General features: G+C 35.4%; 4 protein-coding genes across 5 annotated transcripts; all 4 read right to left on the minus strand.

Annotated features, from left to right (window-relative positions):
• Positions 1-1,848: 1,848 nt before the first annotated feature.
• Positions 1,849-4,515, minus strand: spi2 (Spi-2 proto-oncogene). The gene is made up of 5 exons (XM_056237378.1): positions 4,135-4,515; positions 3,863-3,959; positions 2,938-3,062; positions 2,657-2,852; positions 1,849-2,367 (listed from the first exon to the last, which is right to left on the minus strand). Exons 1-5 carry the CDS (start codon positions 4,135-4,137, stop codon positions 2,051-2,053), a joined length of 738 nt encoding a protein of 245 aa, XP_056093353.1. The 5' UTR covers positions 4,138-4,515; the 3' UTR covers positions 1,849-2,050.
• A 1,265-nt stretch (positions 4,516-5,780) lies between these two features.
• spic (Spi-C transcription factor (Spi-1/PU.1 related)) lies at positions 5,781-7,578 on the minus strand. 2 transcript variants are annotated; one of them, XM_056237376.1, is made up of 5 exons: positions 7,441-7,578; positions 7,127-7,214; positions 6,830-6,951; positions 6,626-6,722; positions 5,781-6,348 (listed from the first exon to the last, which is right to left on the minus strand). In XM_056237376.1, exons 1-5 carry the CDS (start codon positions 7,459-7,461, stop codon positions 5,864-5,866), a joined length of 813 nt encoding a protein of 270 aa, XP_056093351.1. In that variant the 5' UTR covers positions 7,462-7,578; the 3' UTR covers positions 5,781-5,863. The 2 variants fall into 2 exon arrangements, with proteins under 2 accessions (XP_056093351.1, XP_056093352.1); XM_056237377.1 differs by having other exon boundaries at positions 5,783-6,348; positions 7,459-7,577.
• Positions 7,579-13,697: 6,119 nt separating this feature from the next.
• dnajb9b (DnaJ heat shock protein family (Hsp40) member B9b) lies at positions 13,698-15,283 on the minus strand. The gene is made up of 3 exons (XM_056237306.1): positions 15,201-15,283; positions 14,215-14,445; positions 13,698-14,118 (listed from the first exon to the last, which is right to left on the minus strand). The coding sequence occupies exons 2-3, from the start codon at positions 14,429-14,431 to the stop codon at positions 13,700-13,702; spliced, it is 636 nt and encodes a 211-aa protein (XP_056093281.1). The 5' UTR covers positions 14,432-14,445; positions 15,201-15,283; the 3' UTR covers positions 13,698-13,699.
• A 3,688-nt stretch (positions 15,284-18,971) lies between these two features.
• Positions 18,972-20,890, minus strand: avpr2l (arginine vasopressin receptor 2, like). Its single transcript, XM_056237305.1, has 2 exons — positions 19,989-20,890; positions 18,972-19,152 (listed from the first exon to the last, which is right to left on the minus strand). Exons 1-2 carry the CDS (start codon positions 20,833-20,835, stop codon positions 19,073-19,075), a joined length of 927 nt encoding a protein of 308 aa, XP_056093280.1. The 5' UTR covers positions 20,836-20,890; the 3' UTR covers positions 18,972-19,072.
• Positions 20,891-21,554: the final 664 nt, after the last annotated feature.

Here is a 21,554-nt window from a genome sequence, read left to right on the forward strand (position 1 = left end):
AGTCACAGTGGCACCTGCCTTGACAAATGCACACACACACGCACACACACAGATAGGAACCTAAACAAAGACAAATTGATATCGCCTCAGAATTTCAGCATCTCGTTAAGATTCAGTACGTTCAATAGAATGGAGCTTCTCCCTGTGGAGCAGGCAGTGGTTTAGATATAGTGAGCCAGTAAAGCACGAATACTCACTGCAGAAATAGATTTCACTCCTTCCTTTGAATAAAACACTGTGGGACTATAAAGGGCGAGAAACGCCATCTCTGAATGGCAAATTACAATGTGTGAGGAGGACCCTGTGGCTGGTCAGTCAGTCAGAGACCAAACCAAGAATCTGTCTTTTAGTAGGCCGGGTGCTGTCAACAGCTCTACGTCCATCTACACTGATGCCAGTGAAGAAGAAAACACGACAGCTGCTTACAGTGCATGGCTCCAAAAAGCATTTGAATGCTTAAGCCAGGCTTAAAAATGTATGAATTGTATTGCAGTATGCAACAAAATCTCAAACCGAATGCCATTTATTGTAAAGAAAGACAGCACACTTAGACAAGTTCACAATGTCAAAATATTAGATTATGCTCAAAATATTGCCAAAAAGTTATTGTTTGGCTTCATGCATTCACAAAAAATTACCTACACTGTAAAAACAAATATTTTCATGATTTGTAACCTCAACTTTTTATCTTTTGTCAAATCAACTTAATTATTGTGGTTCAGATAACATCGTTTCTATTTATTATACCAATCTCCTTCATTGTATTAACTCAATTTTTTAATTTCAATGAACTCAAAATAACTTATATACTTTTTTAAAGTTAAACCAACAATATTTTTTTACAGTGTAATTGGACAAATCGATAAGAAAAAGTTTGTTCTGAGAAAAGCATAATTTGTTTGCAGATTTCACTTGTTTTGAGATTTCAATGTATTATGCAATAACATAACATTCATACATTTTTTTTATGTGACCCAGGTTTGACCCACTGAATTTGAACCGGCTTTGTTGTTAAGTAAATCTAAAACTAAAACTGTTAAAAATAATTTTCGTTAATTGAAATAAAGCTGAAATAAGATACAAATATTAGATATATCATGTAAACTTAAAAAACAACAACAGATGAAAATGACAAATGTGCCCTTGGCAAATAACTGAAATACGTTGAAGTTAAAGTATTAAAAATAATAAAATGAAAGCTAAATAGAAATATAAAAATGACAAAAGCACATAATTAAATTTCTAAAAAGAAGAAGATTGACTATATATGCAAATGTACACAAATACAATTTTATTTATAAAAGACAAGTTTAGAAAACACATACTTTTTAAATGCATCAATATATGAAAAATCTAAACTTAAAATAACAATATAAGTTAAAGCTAAATGGAAACCTTAAAAAAGAAAAAAGTTCAACTTAAATGGCTAAAACCTAAACTAAAATACTGTAATAATAGTAGTAGTACAGTATATAAATAATACTAAAATAGCACTGAAGTGAACAAAAAATATATAGAAGATGGTTTGCAATGATTTTTGCGGATTTGTAATGTACAGCATCAATGATTGTTTACTGTAAAAAAAAAAAAAAAGAAGTTGTTAAAAGTCCAAAAAAAAGCACAACTGTAGTGAATCACTGAGTGACAATCACAATAATAGCAGTGTAGCAGCTTTGCCACCTACTGGGAACAAATGAGCAGTGCGGGAAGAAGCAGACATTTAGTCTGTTTTTATCTGGTTTTGTTCTTTTCAACTGCCAGCTTAAAAGCTGATTAAAAAAATAGAAAAATATCAAAAGAAAACGATAATAAAAAGACATGTTTAAAGACATACTTTATGTATCAAGATATGCAAAGAACAGCAAAAAGTACATAATTTCCTTAAGAGTCTGTTATACAAAACACCATATTTATCACCTTCTTATGAAACATAATTGAGCAAGAAAAAAATAAGAAACTAATTTTACCCTTCTCCTCTTACCAAGGCAATTAAGATATCATGAGAGCAACAAATAATGACCTTAACACACTGGAGACAATCATTCAGCTCTCATTTCGATGCTTTCTTTATACTATGTTGATTCTGTAAAGTAGAGAGGGTAACAACACTGAACTGGTAAGTCAGTTTCTTTTTCACTTTAATGATCTCCCCCGAGCGGGCGTAATTGCGTAGGGCACGGGACATTTTCTGGTAGGTCATGGGCATTCTGTTGCCCTTCCTCTGGCCCCACAGCTCTGCCACATGCTCCTTGTGCCTTGCAGAAAAGCGAAAGACGCCAGCTGAGGCCGGCACCCAGGACACGCAGTGGGCCATGCCTGGGTCCTCCAGCATCTCGAACAGGAAGTGGAAAAGACGTAGCTTTTTCCCTGCAATCATAGAGACAATTGCGGTCAAACAGCGTTTATGTGTGTGCAAGGGGTGGCCAATGGCCTATGGAAACTATTTCCCATAAAACAGGCTTGTATTATGATAGGCGCAATTAAGATAAGCATCTCTAAAGCATCAGTGGTGTACACAAGACCAGAGAAAATTAGAGAGAACTGAGATTCTATTTGGCAGTTATGGGTAGGACGAGCCGCTCCCGAGCTGCAGTTCCCCTAGGTTATTCCTCACCTTTGAGATAGCATCTAAATAAACCACAAAAGCAGAACTGACCTTTCTCTGCAGGTGTAATGCTGGGCAATGATTCGGCACACTTTTCAGGTGTTGTATTAGGAGTTAAAGGTCTCTCTGGTCCGTTTAGGGCATTTAACACTCGCCCGTCGGGTGCATCGTGAAGGACAGAAGACTGGTCGACCACGGTGTCTGTATACGAGTCAGATCTGTTTGCTTTGGCCAGAGATCCCATGACCTATTCATTTGACAAAAGCTCTTGGTTTTAAAATTGAAAAGAATGAGTGCAAAAACAACACGACATGTTGAACTGAATAGTTCACCTGCTCAGAAAACTGCAGCTGGGACTTTTCTTGCTCTAACACATTGCTGAAGTGCTCCTCACCAGGTAGCTTCTCTTCAGACGTGTTCACAACTTCATCAGTTGACATGGCACAGAGATCCCTCACTGCCATTGCATTACAAAAAAAAGTTAGTTGTGATAAACCCTAAACAGGCCGTCCTTACTACTAATGTCAGTGTTTTTTTTGTCCATGCAAATCAGTGGAGTCCAATGTTTTTTTTTTTTTACTCCATTACCTTGTGAAAAAGAAGTACACTTTGTCATTAATTAATAAGAATGCACTTAAGAATAAACGTACATACTTAATATATAAAGGAAATACTTAAGTCCAAACTGAATGTTTTAATTGTATGTTAACTGCAATAAAATGTGTTTATATTACATTTATATTATTATATTATATGACACACATTGATAAACTAAAATATACTTTAATGTAATTTCTATTTAAACTTGTATGTCATGTATTCAAAAGGTTTGTAATTACACATTTGTAATTATCAAATACATGTGTTTAGTATGATGGTCAACACATCGGAATAAATAATTCTTTTATGCATGACAAAATGATTTAAAATGTACTTTAAAGTAAAACTTTGACTATTAGCAGTTATTAGAAATTGTTAGAAAATATGTTAAGAAACAGTGTGTTAAGTACACTTAAGTGGTCATTTGTTTCATTAATATTACCTGCAAGTACTGTTTATATATATATATATATATATAAACTACACACTACACATGCATGGATAGGGGAAAAAAGTTAAAATTCTTCAAAATATCATCTTTTGTGTTCCGCAGAAGAAAGAAAGGCATACAGGCTTGGAATGACATGAGGGTGAGTAAATGATGACATGATGATTGATGATTTTTGGGTGAACTCTGCTTTTAAGCTTTTTTCTTACTGTTCCATATGGCTTTTCTTCGAGATTCCTGTCTGTAGTGCTCCTCAAGAAATTCCAGAATCACCTCCAAATCAGTTTGATATTCCTGCGGACTGTTCTGGTAAGAAATATAGATTTTTTTTCCCCCCCATACACAAGTGGGCCCCCGAAACATATTTGGTTAGATATAATATATATATTGACATTGATACATTTAAAATTGTCCAAATATGTTTTTGCTCCACTGTAGATTAAAACTATACAACAAAACTGTAAAACATATCAGTTCTTACCATGTTAGTGTTACTGATGTGATCCTTATTGAATGTATTGCTGTTTCAAGTGCTGTTGTATTAATGAATAACCAATAAGTAAAAAAAAAAAAAGACAGATTTGGTACTATTAGTGTGCTTTTCAAACAAAACTCTCTCGTTGAAATGGCTCAGACTCGTTTTTATCAGTAACAAGGGGCTGGGGGAGTGAACAGGCCTCTCTGGAATGATCTACGACCGTACATAAATAACCATCCATCTTTTGACCCAAAACCACAGTTTCTTTTGGCCCAAACACACACACACACACACAACCTGATCTCCGTCTAACACACATCTCTAGCATCCTTTATGGAACCAGTAACCACATCCTCTCTTTACTCTTAGAGATAACAACCACAACCAGCTAACAATGGCACGCAGGCTCCACATAAAAACACACATTCATTTGTGCTGAAATGATCGAGAAATTTGAATTCATGAACAAAATATGAAAGCAACATAGATGAGAGAAATGTAATGGTTAAAACTTCAATCATAAAGTCTGAAAGAGCGCAATTGTTATGAGACAAGTGTTTATTGTCCAGTATGAAAATTATACAGCAGCACTACATTAGTGTTTGATTGCTATCTTACAAAGAGGAAGGTGATTTGAGATCAGTTTGTAATATGACACACAAAGCAGTCCCAAAACAATCTTCTCGCTGTGAAATTAGATAAGCTTGGCCCAATGCATTTGCAAAGAAATCAGCGCAGAGGTTTATACAGCGGCTATACAGTGTACATACAATGGAGAGTTTAACAAACAAACCAAGTTAAATGGCAAACTTTATTTGAGCACAAATACAATGTACGCAAACAAGTTGAAAAGGGCAGATATAAATATGAAGATAGATCTTTATAGCAGTAGAACAGTAGATAAACAGTAGTCCCGAAAAGCATGTGGACTCTTTTAGACTCTTGATCATGTAAGAGTGTTTTTTAATTGCATACAAAATATCAAAATATCTTTTCTGAACTATTTTTGCAGTTACTTTTAACCAACTGGTCCTGAGGTGATTTTTTTTATGGTTTTATGAAGTTCACACAGGCGTCCTAACAGAGTAATAATGCATATTTTTCTTCTATTTACTTTAAGAATTTGAATTTTTGTGAAAAATAACACAATAAAATAGCGTAAAAAGAGTAATATTGTGAAATATTACCATTGAACTGTTTTCTATTTGAATATACTTTCAAATGTAATTTATTCCTGTGATTTAAAGCTGAATTTTCAGCATCATTACTCCAGTCTTTAGTGTCACATGATTTGGTGCTCATTTTCTTCTTATTATGAATGTTTAAAACAGTTGTGCTGCTTAATATTTTTGTGGAAACAGCGATACCTTTTTTTTTTTCAGGATTCTGATGAATAAAAAATTCAAAGGAGCAGCATTTATTTGAAATAGAAACGTTATAATTGTCTTTACTGTGACTTTTAATCAATTTAATGCATCCTTGCTGAATAAAAGTATTAACTTCCTTTAAAACAAACAAAAAATCCATATTAGTGACTAAACTTTTGAACATTATGTTAACGTCCTACATTTACAAGCATTCACACATTTCTAAAGCACTAGGAAAACAGCTTTATTCTTCTATACATTTTACCATGTCAAGGTTTATTTCAAAGCATCTCCAATCTTAAATAGACAGAGAGAGTAAAATTTTTAATTTATGGAATGTTAGGAATCAGCTCTTTTGAAAATCACTATACAGAAACGCCTATTTTGGGATCCTCATGCACTGTCAGTACAGTAGCAAGATCATACTCGCCCTGGTAAGAGTATTGGCCGTACCAGTAATGACAGTCCGGGAGAGGAGAGCTGTAGTACACGTGCTCAGCAGAGCCTTGCTGATGAAGGGCCATGTCTCTGGACGAAGGGCCCGAGCTGTAGCCTGACAGTGAGCTCAGTCGCTGCAGTATAGCTGGATTAAACTGATAGGTGAGCTTGCGACGCACCTTCACAATCTCGCCCGTGCGGCTATAGTTGCGGAGAGCGCGTGCCATTTTCTGGTAGGTCATGGTCTTGCGGTTGCCCTTTCGCTGACCCCAGCACTCGGCCAGTTTCTCTTTATTTTTCGAGATGAAATGGAAGATGCCGCTACCTCGGTCCGTCCACTGAATGGAGTCACCCATGTTGTCGTCGTGAAGAGCCTCGTGCAGATATTCGTATAACCGTAACTTCTTACGACCTAATGAGGAAAAGAAATGCACAATGCATTCAGCACTTCTGAATTATGATGAACTCAACTTTGTTCAAAATTAGGATATGCACAAGTATTATTTATTAATTAGATCATGATTCCTGAAATCTTTCAGCTGAGTTTACGTCATGTAGTAGGCCTACAGTTATTGCTATGCAGTTAGATAGAAAAATCAAAAACATCCCTTTAGCATCAGCACATGCTTTCCTACATATTGCATTATCACATTTTTAAACACACAAAAAAACTTGTTGTAACGTTGTACCTTTTCCGTGGCGCTGTGGTAAATTTGAGTAAAATACCGGAGGCTCAGCAGAACACAGTGGCCCCAGAGACACATCTGGCACAATGTGAGACCATGGCTGTTGATACAGAGAGAAGCTTTTCTAGTCACAAAACACAGGTAAAAGTATCACAACCTAACAGCTGAAACCATGAAAGTGAAAAATTGTATGAGTTGTAAACCTACTGAGGATTCATTCCAGTCATACATTGATCCTGGAGGCTCAAAATGAGGTGTGAACTGATAGTAAGAGATGGCATGTCTCACAGAAGACTGTTGACTTTCCAAATTCTCATAGGATTTATTTTCTGAAAGAGCCAATCAGCAGAGAATGAATGATAATAATAACAATCATCATCATAATAGTTTATACTTAATAATATTTTATACTTGCTAATATTATATAATACACTTATATCCAATTTTTATTACATTTATATTAATGGTATATTTTTATCATATTATATTATATTATATATATACCCGTGTCATAGTGCCGTGTCTGAGAATGACGCTGAATTACATCAATGGCATCTTGAAAATCTTGATTGATGTCATTTTCAAGAGACCCCTGTAAGAAAAAAAAAGGTACAATTCAGAATTTCATACATATTAAATAATGTTTGTATTAGGGTTCTGTCTTCCCATCAAATATGTAAATAATACATATAATAAATAGCTTATATAGCCTATATATGGTATAATAAAAGTATTAAATAATCTTTGGATCAACAAGTTTACAATAATCAAGCAAATAAATACTACATAAAACAATTTATAATTACACTGGTACACACCTGAGTCAAAGAACTCACCATTCTGGCCTTGGAAAACCTAACACTTCATCTATGTAGATCTCAACTGTTTGAACTGGTAATACCCTCTATGTCTCAGTGATTATAAGTGGACAGATAAATTGTAGAAGGACTTCTGTTTTACTGTCCAACTAACCAATGCGGCCTGTTATATACATGGGTCCATTTAAATTTGCCACGTCAACATAGCATGGAGCAGTCAATGATACTCTACTTCTCTTTTTGGAAATGAAGACACACAAACTTATAGTCCCTCTATTCTATAATCTCCATATCTCCATCCATGAAAAAAAAGATAGAGAGAGAGAAAGAGTGACTAACCACTAGTTTATCCAGGATTCCTTCTCCTTTGTGAAAACATTTGCATTTCAGGTTAGAAGCTGTCAACGGCACTGTGGTTTATTGGTCCTGTAAAAAAGTATTGAGAGACACCAAACAATAACTGCTCTGATAATCACAGCAAGAGAAAAGCTGGGGAATGCTGGGAAATTGCACCCAAGGTGGGACACTTCAAGAAAACGTGTGACAGAAAAATGGATTTTTATGTTCTTTTTACGCATTTCTGTTTTATTAATAAAAAGTTGATAGATATTAGCAAAAACTATCATTTCTTACAAAGCAATCCTACACACGTTAAAGATAATAATGTCCTTCTTCCATTCATTTCACATTCATATTAGTGCGATTGGCAAAGAAAGTACACACTTCCAGTACACACTTTGTTTATCTGTGCCACAAACTTGAGGCAAACGTTAAAATGCAGTCCCATTTTAATACATTTCGTTCTTTTTTTGCCCTGCATATTGTTCTAAGCTCATAAAACAACAGTTAATTCATCGCACATTCTCATGACACAAGTTTTAAATATCAACTGACTGGCTCCTGAAGTTCCCCTTTCAGGTGTGCAGAGAATGAAAGTAAAGAGGCTAACTGATAAAAGATCCAGATACATTTTATGAGACCTCGGTCGACTGAGATTATACCGCTGTGATCTGGTGCATAATCAATATGCTAGAAAACTGTGCTGTTGAAAAATGTATAGCCCCAAACTGTGTAAACAACTCACTGACAATAGTTAATCGGGTATACTGTAAATCAACAGGCAAATGATTTCTGCTATCATTTCCAATAACATAGTCTGTTACGTTTGTTGCGTCTGACTGTACACTTAACATTTATTGAAGCGCTCAAGATAAAGTCAAACATTTGAATATGTAATGAATACTTAGGTGCACTGTTTTGTTAGTGAAAGCTGACAGCATGCATGTGCACCTCCAAAATGAACACTTGTCAAGCACCAATCATGCAAAAATGGGCTTTGGAAAGTAACTTTTGCTGATAACTTTATTAGGAGCTACATCAATAAAGACTAGTATGAATTAGTCCGACTTTCACTAATGTAGGTTACGTGAGGGATTCAAATCAAAGTAACAAAACATCGGTCACAACTTGCAAAATAATACTATCGTTCAAAAGATTACTTACCAAGGCTACATTTATTTGATAAAAAAATACAGTAAAACAGTAATATTGTGAAATATAATTACAATTTAAAATAACTGTTTTCTATTTCAATATGTTTAAATTTATCCCTGTGATAACAAAGCTGAATTACTCCAGTCTTCAGTGTCACATGATCCTTCAGAAATTTGCTCCTCAAGAAACATCTGTTATTAGTATCGTTGAAAAGCTGCTTAATACTTTTATGTAAACTGTGATGCATTTTTCATAACATTACAAATGTCTTTACTGTCCTTTTTGTAAAATTTTATTCATCCTTACTGAACAAATAATGTATTAATTCATTAATTAATTTATATATATATATATATATATATATATATAAATGAATGAATGAATGAATTTTGTTCAATAAGGATGAATAAAATGTATCAAATTATATATATATATAATCTTACTGACGCCAAATTTGTGAATGGTAGTGTGTATGTGTGTGTACATTATTTAATATATATATATATATATATATTAGGGCTGTCAAATGATTAATCGTGATTAATCACATCCAAAATAAAAGTTTTTTTTACATAATATATGTGGGTGCACTGTGTATAATTATTTTGTATATATATAAATACACACACATGCATGTATATTTAAGAAAAAAATATAAATTATATATAAATCTATATACAGTATATACATGAAAATATTTCTTAAATATATACAAGCATGTGTGTGTATTTATATATATAAAATAATTATACACAATGCACCCACATATATTATGTAAAAAAAACTTTTATTTTGGATGTGATTAATCACGATTAATCATTTGACAGCCCTAATATATATATATATATAATTTAATACAAAGTGCAGTTTCATTGGTGGGAAATATTCTCAAGAAAGTTACATTTGTGCAACTGTTTTTTCTGTTGACAGGGTTTAACTGTTCTGGAACATCTGTGGTAAAGTGTGGAATTGTTTCCTGTCTGCTGTGGATGATAAAATGTGGGAGACTGTGCTTGAAGGGTATGTAAACCTTTCCTCCACTGTGACTCACAAGGTCAATTTGCAAGGTAATCTGTTTCGCATAGTGTCACTAGTGTCAAAGAGTCATTTCCCTGTTTGTCATTTTAAATATTTTCATTATTTTCTCTCTCTCTCTCTCTCTCTCTCTCTCTCTCTCTCTCTCTCTCTCTCTCTCTCTCTCTCTCTCTAAATGTTTCTGGGAATTTGTCCATTGGTTTATGAATTTATGTATGCATCTCACGCCTGCCGAAGTATTTACATTTTCTGGCAAAGCAGTAGCGAGGGCTTTATCTTTTCAAACAAAGAGCTGCTTTCCTTCCCCTTCTCTTCAAACCCTATTCAAAAGGACCATTAATACCAAACCCAATGAGGGAAGGGCAGTGTAACCACAACATGGCTCCTATTCAACTTCTTTATTTACTGCATGGCACCCAATCAAAATAAGTTCCCAAAGTGCCTGCACAGGTAAATAGATCACTCAAGCTGTCTGACGAAGTTAGCCCATAACATGGCTTACCAATTCTGGGGAAGAAAACAATACTGCTGAAATTGTTCTTGTTAAGCCTGGTCTGTTTGCTATATATATTTAATGGCAGACTTTTGTGGCAAACCTTTTGTACTCTTCTATTCGAATATACAGTATAACAGCAGGCCCAAACCTTAACTGAGTCATGCTTTTACTTTCTTTGCTTGCTTTGATTACAAAAGCAAATTATTTGTATTCCTTTTAACCTTAAGAGTGGATAAAACATACATTTATTTATTTTTATTTGCTTATTTTCTATTAGGTTTTTTTATTATTTGTTTTGATTACAAAAGCAAAGGTGTTGTATTCCTTTCAACTTTAAGAGCAGCTAAAACATTTTTATTTATTTTTATTGATTAATTGTTTAGATTACAAAAGCAAATCAGCTAAAATATGTATTTCTTTATTACGCCATATTGTAAAGCAAATGTAATATACTGTGCTTTAAAATGTTTGCCCATGATATTAGGATGAGCTTTTTCCCATCAACTGCCACAGAATTCCAGAACAAGAACACACCCAATTATCTGACCTTTTTTTTTTTCCTCTTGGGTTTTTTTCCAGTTCCTGTCTTTTTCATATTTCAGACCCTCCCTAATTGTGCTGTGTTGAGGGGTCCCAAGTGCAGAATTGAACAAAGCTACAATAATCTGTGTTATTATGTACCATCTTCAGATGTTGTTGTTCATCTGGAGCCGTGCTTGAAGGACTGATGTGAGTGATTTATAACTTGTTTATTTGTTGAAGTTTTCATTCTAAAATAACCTTGTGTTGATAACATCCTGTTCCACTGCTGATTGTTGACATCTGTTTCTTGTTTTACAAATTTGTAAATAAACACCTCATCTGTTCTTTTGTCAATTGCATCTTTGGGAGTCTTCCTGATAAGGTACTTCCTGATATCCCATCACACTTCAGTGAGACACTGCTGTTGAATTCACTACATTGTCTGCAGCATAATCTTATGAAGGTACAATTTGCCCATACATTTCGTAAAATGAAGGAAACATTTTTCAGATGCTGAACTATTTCTTGGTCACTAATGAAATAAGCACATTTGTGACACTCATTATGACGATCAGATGTTCTTCCGATGTAGCTTAAGATGCTTTTTGGATCATTTCAAATCATGATGGGAAACATGATCATCAGGTTTTATACAAACTTGTGGAGTTCATGCTGCTGTCATTAAAGCAAAAATAAAAGACAAATATAAGCATTGTAACAAGTTTTCTGGACTGCGTTGTATTAGCATTTGGAACATTGTCCTGCATGTGCACAGTGTTGGGAAAGTTCACTTTCTACATGAACTAGTTCAAAGTTCAGTTCACAAATTTTAAAATGATCTAGTTCAGTTCATACTTCACAATTTTGAACTAAGTTCACAGTTCCAAAAATGGAACTGTATCTTTTTTTCCATATGTTGCTGCGAGCTATTTTTTTTATTATTGCCACAGCCCATATACAACCACAGACAGCAATTATTTTACACTGGTGGCTGGTGTTGCTAGATTGGGTGTTTTTTCTCTACATATTAAGGGCCTGTTTACGGTGTGTTTTAGCCTGGTTTTCGCCTGGAAGGCTCTATAGAAATCTGGCACCCTATTGAACAAATTTTCAAAAACATTTGCTTCAAATCAAAGTTTGTAGTGTTATGATTCATCTCGTAGCTGATTGTCTTGGTCCATGGCTTTTAACTGACTTTTTTTTTACAATCCCTATGGGGGAAATGAATTGAAAAATTACTGTTACACTTTATTTTGATGACCATCAAAAAAAAAAAAACTTTAGACATTCTACTAACTGTAAGTAAATCTGCAACTACATGTCAACTTACTCTCATTAATAAGGTGTAAGGTTTCGGGTTAGAATAATTAGTTGACGTACTTGCAAAGTTACTTATAGTCAGTAAAATGTCTGGACCATCGAAATAATGTGTTACTAAAAATACTGAAAAAGTGGACGGGCACTGTTGTACTCTATAATGGAATCAAAAGTTCCATTTCATGCGGTTTCTAAGCATGTGCTTGCTTGAATTATATATTCAGGCTTAAACCATTTTTGACACTGTGAAATAGTAGAGAACCTAAGCATGGTTGTTAATATTGCTGTTCATTCTGACAGTTCACAAAGCTTGATGAAGTAATTGTTTATTGGAAATACAAGTATTCAGATTAAACTACTGACAGACGTGGTGTTATGCTGCTATAGCTAAAATGTTTGGACAGCCAAATAAATATATCCACATTTACGGAACTACAAGGAGTGTACAATTTTTTTTTTTTTTGTTCAATAGTTATTTATATGAAAATGAATGATTGTACATGGCGTTTTGTACAACTGCCTCAGGTAATTGCTCAAACCTTCCTATTAACATGGAAATTTAACATGATAGCAAAGCGAGAAACAGTAACCGTTTTTTAGGCACAGCTTTTCATTTGATCATATGGCTGCTTTTTTTCTTTTCTTTTTTTTTTCCAGGAAAGCCCTACAGCTAACAGGATCCCCCCCTCCATTAGGAAGATTTGAATAATTATTGCACATGTAAGGGACTTCCCCTTCAAAAGAGCCACTTGCTCTGGTGTCATGTTAGCCGAGATGGAAGATATACAAATTGTGTAAAGGACATGACCACTTTGAATGTTTTCTAGTGATCACGTACATGTGTCAAACAGGTTCTAGGATCTTCAGAAATAAGTTAAAACAGGCTGAAAATCACAAATAAGCCGTGCAGCGGCACTTCATGATAAACACAATTGTGTGTTTTAAAGCCTCAGATTTAAACGTGGAAGCCTTTTACCGTGAAATAGGCTTCAAGACCCTAAATCTTGACTTCATAACAAAAGAAGAGAAAGACTCTTAAAGTTTATAAATGCCAAAATATAGTACAACATGTACTTCAAGCAAGGGCCAAAAATAAATGATGAAATAATGAACAAATGAAAAATATGTTTATGTAAATATACTATTTTTTTTTAAATATATTAAAAAATATACCTGGTCAGGTCGCCATGTGTTAATGTTGAAAACTGTTGATAACATTATGAATATGTTGTGAATGGTGAATTTTGTATCAAGTCAGATTTAGGATCCCTGAACTGAGGATGTTTGGTCCAGTAATGTGTGATTCTTGCAGAAGACTTTTTCGAGGTCATCAGTACTGATCCAAAACACAAAATAGCATTTAAGTTTCAATGAACACAACTGGAAGACATTAACTCAGGAGCAGTCGGTGTATGTTGTGACCATGTTACCCTTTCGCTGTGTGACAGTCCTACAGTGCTGCCTGCTGGAACTGTGAAACCTGTTTTCAGTCCGAGTCTGGTGTCCATTAGAGAACATCCTTTCCATATTCTCAAACATATCATCAAACATGTCGCCACCGAAAGAGTTCTGGAAGTGCCTCCTGTGCCTATGTGCTTCTTCGTGGGCCTGAAAGTGGCTCTCGAAATGTCTTTTATTATGCATGTGAGGGTTGTGTCCATGCATGTCAGAGTCTCTGAATATATCGTCAAAGTTGAAGCTAAAATGTTGACGGAAGTGGTCCCCGCCTCCTCTCGGGCCCTCCCTGGAGAACGGACTGCTCCTTGTCTGGTCGTACTCCTTCCTCCGGTTGTCATCTGATAATGTTTCATATGCTGGGAATGGAAAAATATGAAGCTTTAACAACTGATCAACACTTATAATGTTCAGAAAGGTGTCCTGTGTCGATTTGAATGGGTGTGTTGACTCACCCTCAGCAATCTCTCTGAACTTTGCCTCTGCATCAGGGCTTTTGTTTTTATCGGGGTGATACCGCATGGCTAGTTTATGGAAGGCTTTTTTGATCTGGCGATCAGATGCGTCTTTGGGTACACCCAGGATCTCGTAGTAATCTTTCTCGGCCAGAATCAGCTCTGCGATGAGCAGAATGCTCACAGCCACAGTGAACACTGACTGAGCTGTTGCCATGCCTGCGGTCAAAACTGTTAACAGGAAATAAGAGTCAAGATCACAGTTAATTTGCTTTTGTTTTTTTGTCATGAGAAAATTCACAGTAGTACATCAGTGTCTATGTAATAATGTCTATTAATGTATGTATGAGAATATTAAGAATGTATGTATTTAGGCCCTATGTATGCGATAGATAGATAGATAGATAGATAGATAGATAGATAGATAGATAGATAGATAGATAGATAGATAGATAGATAGATAGATAGATAGATAGATAGATAGATAGATAGATAGATAGATAGATAGATAGATAGATAGCACTGCCTCTAAAACATGATACATGATATACATTTTCCTAAAAAGGGCTTCAAGCAAAATATAACTAGCTATTTCGATAGATAGATAGATAGATAGATAGATAGATAGATAGATAGATAGATAGATAGATAGATAGATAGATAGATAGATAGATAGATAGATAGATAGATAGATAGATAGATAGATAGATAGATAGATAGATAGATAGATAAATAGCACTGCCTCTAAAACATGATATACATTTTCCTAAAAAGGGCTTCAAGCAAAATATAACTAGCTATTTCTTTCTTATGGTTTTATGCCCTGTAGCCTACACGTTCTTGACAGGTTGATACTGGGTTACAAGTTCATTATTCTTAGAGAGATACTTGCAATAGGACATACTTATTATTATTATTATCTAAACAGCTTTATGTATAATATTAAGAATATTAAAGATATAAGAAATCTGCTGGTTTTAACTTACCCGATGGTCTCTGTCCCAAAGTTACATCAACCACAGAACAGCTGACCCTTTTTCTGAGCGCTCTGACAGCGCTGAAGTTACTGTACCACGATTCGCAACGCGATTGGCTGATTCCCGGGATGAATGACTACAAGCGTTTCGATTGGTCCAGATCGGGGAGCACATTCAGAGCGTCACTTCCTGTTTCTATAGCAGGATTTTAGTCTGGTCAGCGTGCAAACTATGGAAGAACGGAGGACCGCCTTAAAAAAAAACAATAAAAGTCTATGTCTGTCTATTAATCTATTTGTCTATCCACACACACACACACAGTATATAGGCCTATACACTATTTACTTTATATATTTTTTCTATTGAATTTCGGTCAGAGATTAGATCAGGCTAAAAAAAATGGGTCAAAAACATAAGTGTACTTGTTTGATAATCGATGGCGGACCTGATATTCTGAAGGTCACTGCTATTCCATTCCCAGTTGCTCTCAGATGTCTTTCCCTATATCATAATTATCTTTATATAGGCTTCACTTTTCTCTAGGTGGTTTTGTGTTAGACAGAAGATGTAAAAATCAAGTTCTGTGTAGATTTAAATGTTTATTGATCATAAACCTGTCCTGCATACCAACCATAGTGATCATACCTGCAGAGCAATCACATGACCGCTCATCAGGTCATCTCCATTCCGGAAATAAAGGCACAAGATGTTACAACTTCACTCGTCTTGTTGCCCCCTTTTCTTCCTGAACTTCCCTGAGTGTTTGATCGTGACTACAGTATCAGAAATTGACGGCAACCCAGATGCTGTAATGGAGGTTGAGCACTCTTATTCTTAATTTAACACTGTGACCAAGATCATGTCTGTGGAGCAAGTGTTTAAGGAAAAGTAAAACTGTAAGAATGAAAGCTTTGCAGGGATATTTCACATAGCCTTTGTATCACTTTAGTATTTTTTATTTATTTTATTTATCAATTTTTTTAGTAAGGTTTTGATACATGTTTTGATACAATGTTTAAAAAGGTGCAATATTTTAGTTGGTGTCATGTGACCATTAACCAACAACAGAAAACCGTGAACATGCGAATGTGTTGTTAATGCACGGCTTATTTGTGATTTTCAGCCTGTTTTAACTTATTTCGGAAGATCCTACATTGAAGCTGTTTGAGACATGTAGGCCTAAGTGATCACTAGAAAACATTCAAAGTGGTCATGTCCTTTACACAATTTGTATATCTTCCATCTCGGCTAACATGACACCAGAGCAAGTGGCTCTTTTGAGGGGGAGGTCCCTTACATGTGCAATAATTATTCAAATCTTCCTGATGGAGGGGGATCCCTTTATGCAATAAAATCAGAATTTGTGTTATAAAATAATATATTTATAAATAATGTTTCATTTAGTTTATTAAAAACATAATGTATTAATATTTTAATATGTAATAAATATATACAAAAATCTTCCAAAAAGCGTCCTTGTCCTATCAGCAGTCTAACCCATGCCTCAGTAGGCTACATTTAGGCTCCCTCGAGGCAAACTGCAAGTTAGTTAATTATTTCTGAAAACAATTTGTCCTCCATGCACAAAGCCTATTTAAAGGGATTTATATAGTTTTGTGGCTTCAAAGAAGTGTGAGGACGTGAAATGGATTTAATAAAACCTGTCTTTCTTTTCATGCATGACTGTAAAAAAAGATGGCCACATGGTGTCAGTGTGGCAGAGGTCATGTCATTATTATAGAAGTGATGTTCATTCACACACTAGAGGGAGCTTAAAAATAGTTATTCATTTGATATGGCTGAGACACAGTAATTAACATGGTTTTGAATGGTAAAAGGTAGCGTTATGTCATTAGGTGCCTTAGAAAAGCACTTCTGCTGAACACAAAAGAAGATATTTTAAAGAATGTTGTCAATCAAACAGTTGACGGTAGCCACTGACTTCCTTAAAGGGAAAAAATAATACTAAGTCAATGGCTGTTTTTTTTTTAAACGATACCGTTATCGCCTCCATGTAAACAACAAAAGTGACGACATGCGTATGCTTATTACGTGTTCAGTCAATTCTTTACAAAGTGACATCGCCGAGTACTGGCCTGGCATTACATGCAGAATACAGCGTTTTTAGTTGTTTTTGCAGATCCGTGTGAACGGGGATCGTTTTGACAACGGATACATCAGTACGCAACGGCAAAGGAAAAACTTTTTCTATTTTTAGTACACCGTTGTCATGTAAACGTACCCTTAAACTAAACACATATGAACTAATAACCCTTATATAGCCGCTGTTCTTTGTGTAAATTACTATGATGTCTATTCAGTTTCAAAATCTGATCTAATTATGTTACTCATTTTCAGAAGCCATTTCCTAAATGTCATAATTTACACCGCATTGTATTTGATGAGGAGCATACAATGCTATTTATTCTCACTTCTGCCTCCCCTTCCACCGTTCGGCTACGAATGGTCTCCACCGTTTTTCATCTGCCTCTAAATATGCTCTAATCCCATTTCCCAACGGCTACCTTGGATACAGGTGCCTTAGGCTTTCATTTTGCCTTTAATCCAAGGAGTGTTTGTGCAGTAAAAGGCTAACCAAATTTTGTTGTGTTGTTCGGTAGTTCTATAAGGCCTAGATACTTTTTGCCTTGTTTTTACAATCATAATTTAAGCATATGACCATCAAGACCCTTCAATGAATTAATTTACCTCATGTTTTCAAATTAAAAAGGTGATGTTTTGGTGCATAAATGGGATTTAATTTTTTGAATATGTATAAGTGCACAATTATGGCCCTGACTTAAAATAAATATATACGAATAAATATTTTTTTGGAATAATTAAACCCGTAAGAGATTTCCCATTCAAAAGATGGTCTGCTTTTAAACTCCAAATGTGTGAGGAACTATATTAGGTGTATTAAATATTCAAAATTGCTCTATTATTTATGGGAACAGAGGTGAGAAGAGAGAAATTCCTGGAGGGAAATATGATTATGAAACTGATCGCTGAAAATCTTGACTGATGTTTGTATGAATCCGGGTTTCTCTGAGAAGGAACATTCCCATTTCATTTAGCTTTATTTAGGGATTCAAACGGATTTCACAATGTGTGAAGTGACTTTCACAGAAAATAGGCTTTGCAGTACAAAGAAATTTGTGTGCGTGAAAATATGAGGTCAGCACAGTGACAATGGAAACCGTCACACAATTTTAATCCTATAGAATTTTTTTATACACAAGCTCCTTTGCATTTTTGTTTAAATGAGGAATGGAAAACAATGAAATGAATTGCATTGACCAAAGGCCAATCTCTAATTTACATAGATACGGTAAGGTCTACACAGTGTATCAAAAATGAAACAAAAGACGTGAAAAACGTGACCAAATACAATCAAAGACAATCACATATGCTGCTCATTTGTCTGCATAATGCATGCTGGGAAATAATTACAGTAATCATACCTTGATTTTCATTGAATGGGAGCCATTGTTTCTTGATACAAAGATGTTATAATGTTAGTGAGTCAGTTATGGCAGAAAGGCTTGTATTACCTGTAAATTATAGGGCATATTTTTACACCACAAGATGAAGTGCCATTACCCATATCATCGGTCAGAAACCTCATTCTATGAATATGTACAGTTACTTACATTTGACGGCTTAGTGCAAAAATGAAAAGAGAACAGATCTCCTTCATTCTCTTTAGCAGTACAAATAGTAGATTTTTTTTTTTACAAATTGAAACAAATGACCATGGCAAATTATGCAACAACTTTCCATAGGCAAAATCACTTCACTTATTTAAAAATGCCAGGGAAAGTATGCTGAGACCATATTCATGCAGTCTTCAGCAGCAAGAACTTGTTGTCTGTGAGGTTCTAGCTGTAGTACAGGTAGATCCATGGGTTTGTGCAGCTGTTAAGACTGGCGAGGAGCATGATAGTGACAAACACTGGCCCTGTAGAACAGAAATGAGAGTGTAAATAAAGAATCACAAAAATAACAAATTCCCCCTAGGAAGTGTTCAAACGTGGAACTTTTCTGTGCAAAAATATTAGCTGTGTGCACCATCTGGTGTCTGCAGGCAACCAAATGCAGTTTAATCTGATCGGGTCCTTTGTGGGCCAGTGAATGGTTTAACTAATGGCTATGTATCTTGTAGATCTGCAGCTGTGGGGAAATAGATTGTTAACGCAACAGAATGGTTGTGAGTAATCATATGCACATATACGATGGCTCATATACATCAATGGTCATTTAGTCACATCTGTTATCATAACTTTGTGGTTATATTCCAGTATACTGTGAAATGCATATTTGTTTCTTATCATTTGTATTTTATTCATCATATTACCATATATCATAATGCCATTATTATATAATTTACATTAAAACTATTGCATTCTATTGAAATGTTTTAGAAAAAAAGTCAAAAACGTGTAGAAATATTGACAAATAGAATATTGTAAAATACTTTTTGAAATATTTTATGATAATATTTAAAAGACATTTAAGATGCTGCACTTTTTCTACAGGTAGGCGGGTCAGATGTGCGTCACTGACGTTCAAGATGCTCTTTGGATCATCTCAAATCATACTGGTTTTACACAAACTTATAGTTTATGCTGCTGTCCTTAAAGCAAAATTAATTTTAATAATTAGTCATCTTGTTAATTTTTCAATGCAACTTTACACTCAGTTATGTCAATTATTTGTATCGAACAATTTTGTATTAAATCATATAAATGCAAAATAGAAGCATCTCAGAGTGACTTTTGGACAGCTTTGGCTCACCTTGTGTGGGTGCACTGCTTGGACTCCAAGCCGACCAGAGCTGGACCACGAAGAATGGGCTCCAGCAGAGGGTGTACACCAGGATGATAATAAAAGTCATTTTGACAGTCTTCAGCATTGCGCTTGATATCCCTTTAGTGCTGGAGCGCCCATCACCTGTGCTGCCCGGCAAGGCTTTCCTCTTCATGTTGAAATAGATCCCTGCGCATATCTTTATCTGACAATACATCAAGATTACGGCTGGCAGAACAAACACGGATAAAGTGATCCACGTTATGTATATTTTGCCTCCCCAGGGCTCAATAAATGTCGCCCAGCAGTCGAAAACGTCCTTCTCAACTTCTTGGAGAGAGAAGATGAACATCTGCGGAGCGCTGAACGCCAGTGAGATGAGCCAGGCGGCGCTTATGGCAACATACCTGCGGAAAGACCCCCTGAAGAACGACACCATGGGTTTGCAGACCGCGTGATAGCGATCTATGGTCATGGCCACGATCATATACGTGGACGCAAACATCCCGACCACTTGAAGATACTTAACTGATCTGCACACCAGATCGGAGCCTTTGAACCGGTGCGTAATCTCCATGGATAACTGCGGCAGGACTTGGAAGAAAGCGACAACCAGGTCAGCCAGGCACAGGTGCAGAAGAAACAGCTGAGTTCGAGTGTGTCTTTTTCGTCTTTTCCAGAGGGCATGGAGGAGGAATAAGTTGCTAAATGTTGCCAGCACGAAAATGGACCCCAGAACTGCAGCTTTCACGAGCGCAAAGTGTCCATCGGATAAACCAAACGCCTCGTGCGCACTGGAGAAGTTACTGCTGCTGCAATTAAGGTTATCAGCCATTGTTAATTTAATCCTACCTTAGTACCTGACTAGTTCATTTGTTATGTTTCGGGCGTTTGACTCCTGCAGTTGTTGAGCACTGACGCAAACGGCGCGGTGCGCTATATGGCACAAATTGGTCAAGACTCCAACGCGACTACCTGTGTTCACGCACGTCAGGCATTTAGTCATACATCAGATAATAGGTTAAATAAACACTTGAAATCATTTACAATCAAAATGGGTAGGCTATTGACAGCATGACATTTTTGTCTAAATACCCTACTTGAAAAAAGAACCAGCCTTATCATCTGCAATATCGTAAGCTTATACATTCGTACTCCAAAAATATGTAGGTCTAATTTAAAGACGTATTTGAATTGCGTATACAATTTTCATCTTTTCGAATTGCAGTTTTAACATATGCATTTAATGTGATAGGCCTATATTTGACTCAGTCATACATATTTGCAGGTAAGATTAATATTAAAACCGAATGTGTTTTAAATAGGCCTATACACAATAACCAGGTTTATCATCAATAAATCCGAATAGGTCAATCTCATAAATTTCAACTAATTGCTATGTTCATGCGTTTTAACTGAATGTTTCTCTGCACAATGAACATATTTATACTGATTCTAATGCATTTAGAAAATATGATTATTTAGATCAAATCAAGATGCAAATAGTTAATGGTATTTTTGCACATTTCATTTGTGTATGACTGACAAATATGC

This window comes from Rhinichthys klamathensis, unplaced genomic scaffold (assembly GCF_029890125.1).
Source record: "Rhinichthys klamathensis goyatoka isolate OS25496 unplaced genomic scaffold, OSU_Roscu_1.1 h1tg000485l_1, whole genome shotgun sequence".
Lineage (NCBI taxonomy): Eukaryota > Metazoa > Chordata > Actinopteri > Cypriniformes > Leuciscidae > Rhinichthys > Rhinichthys klamathensis.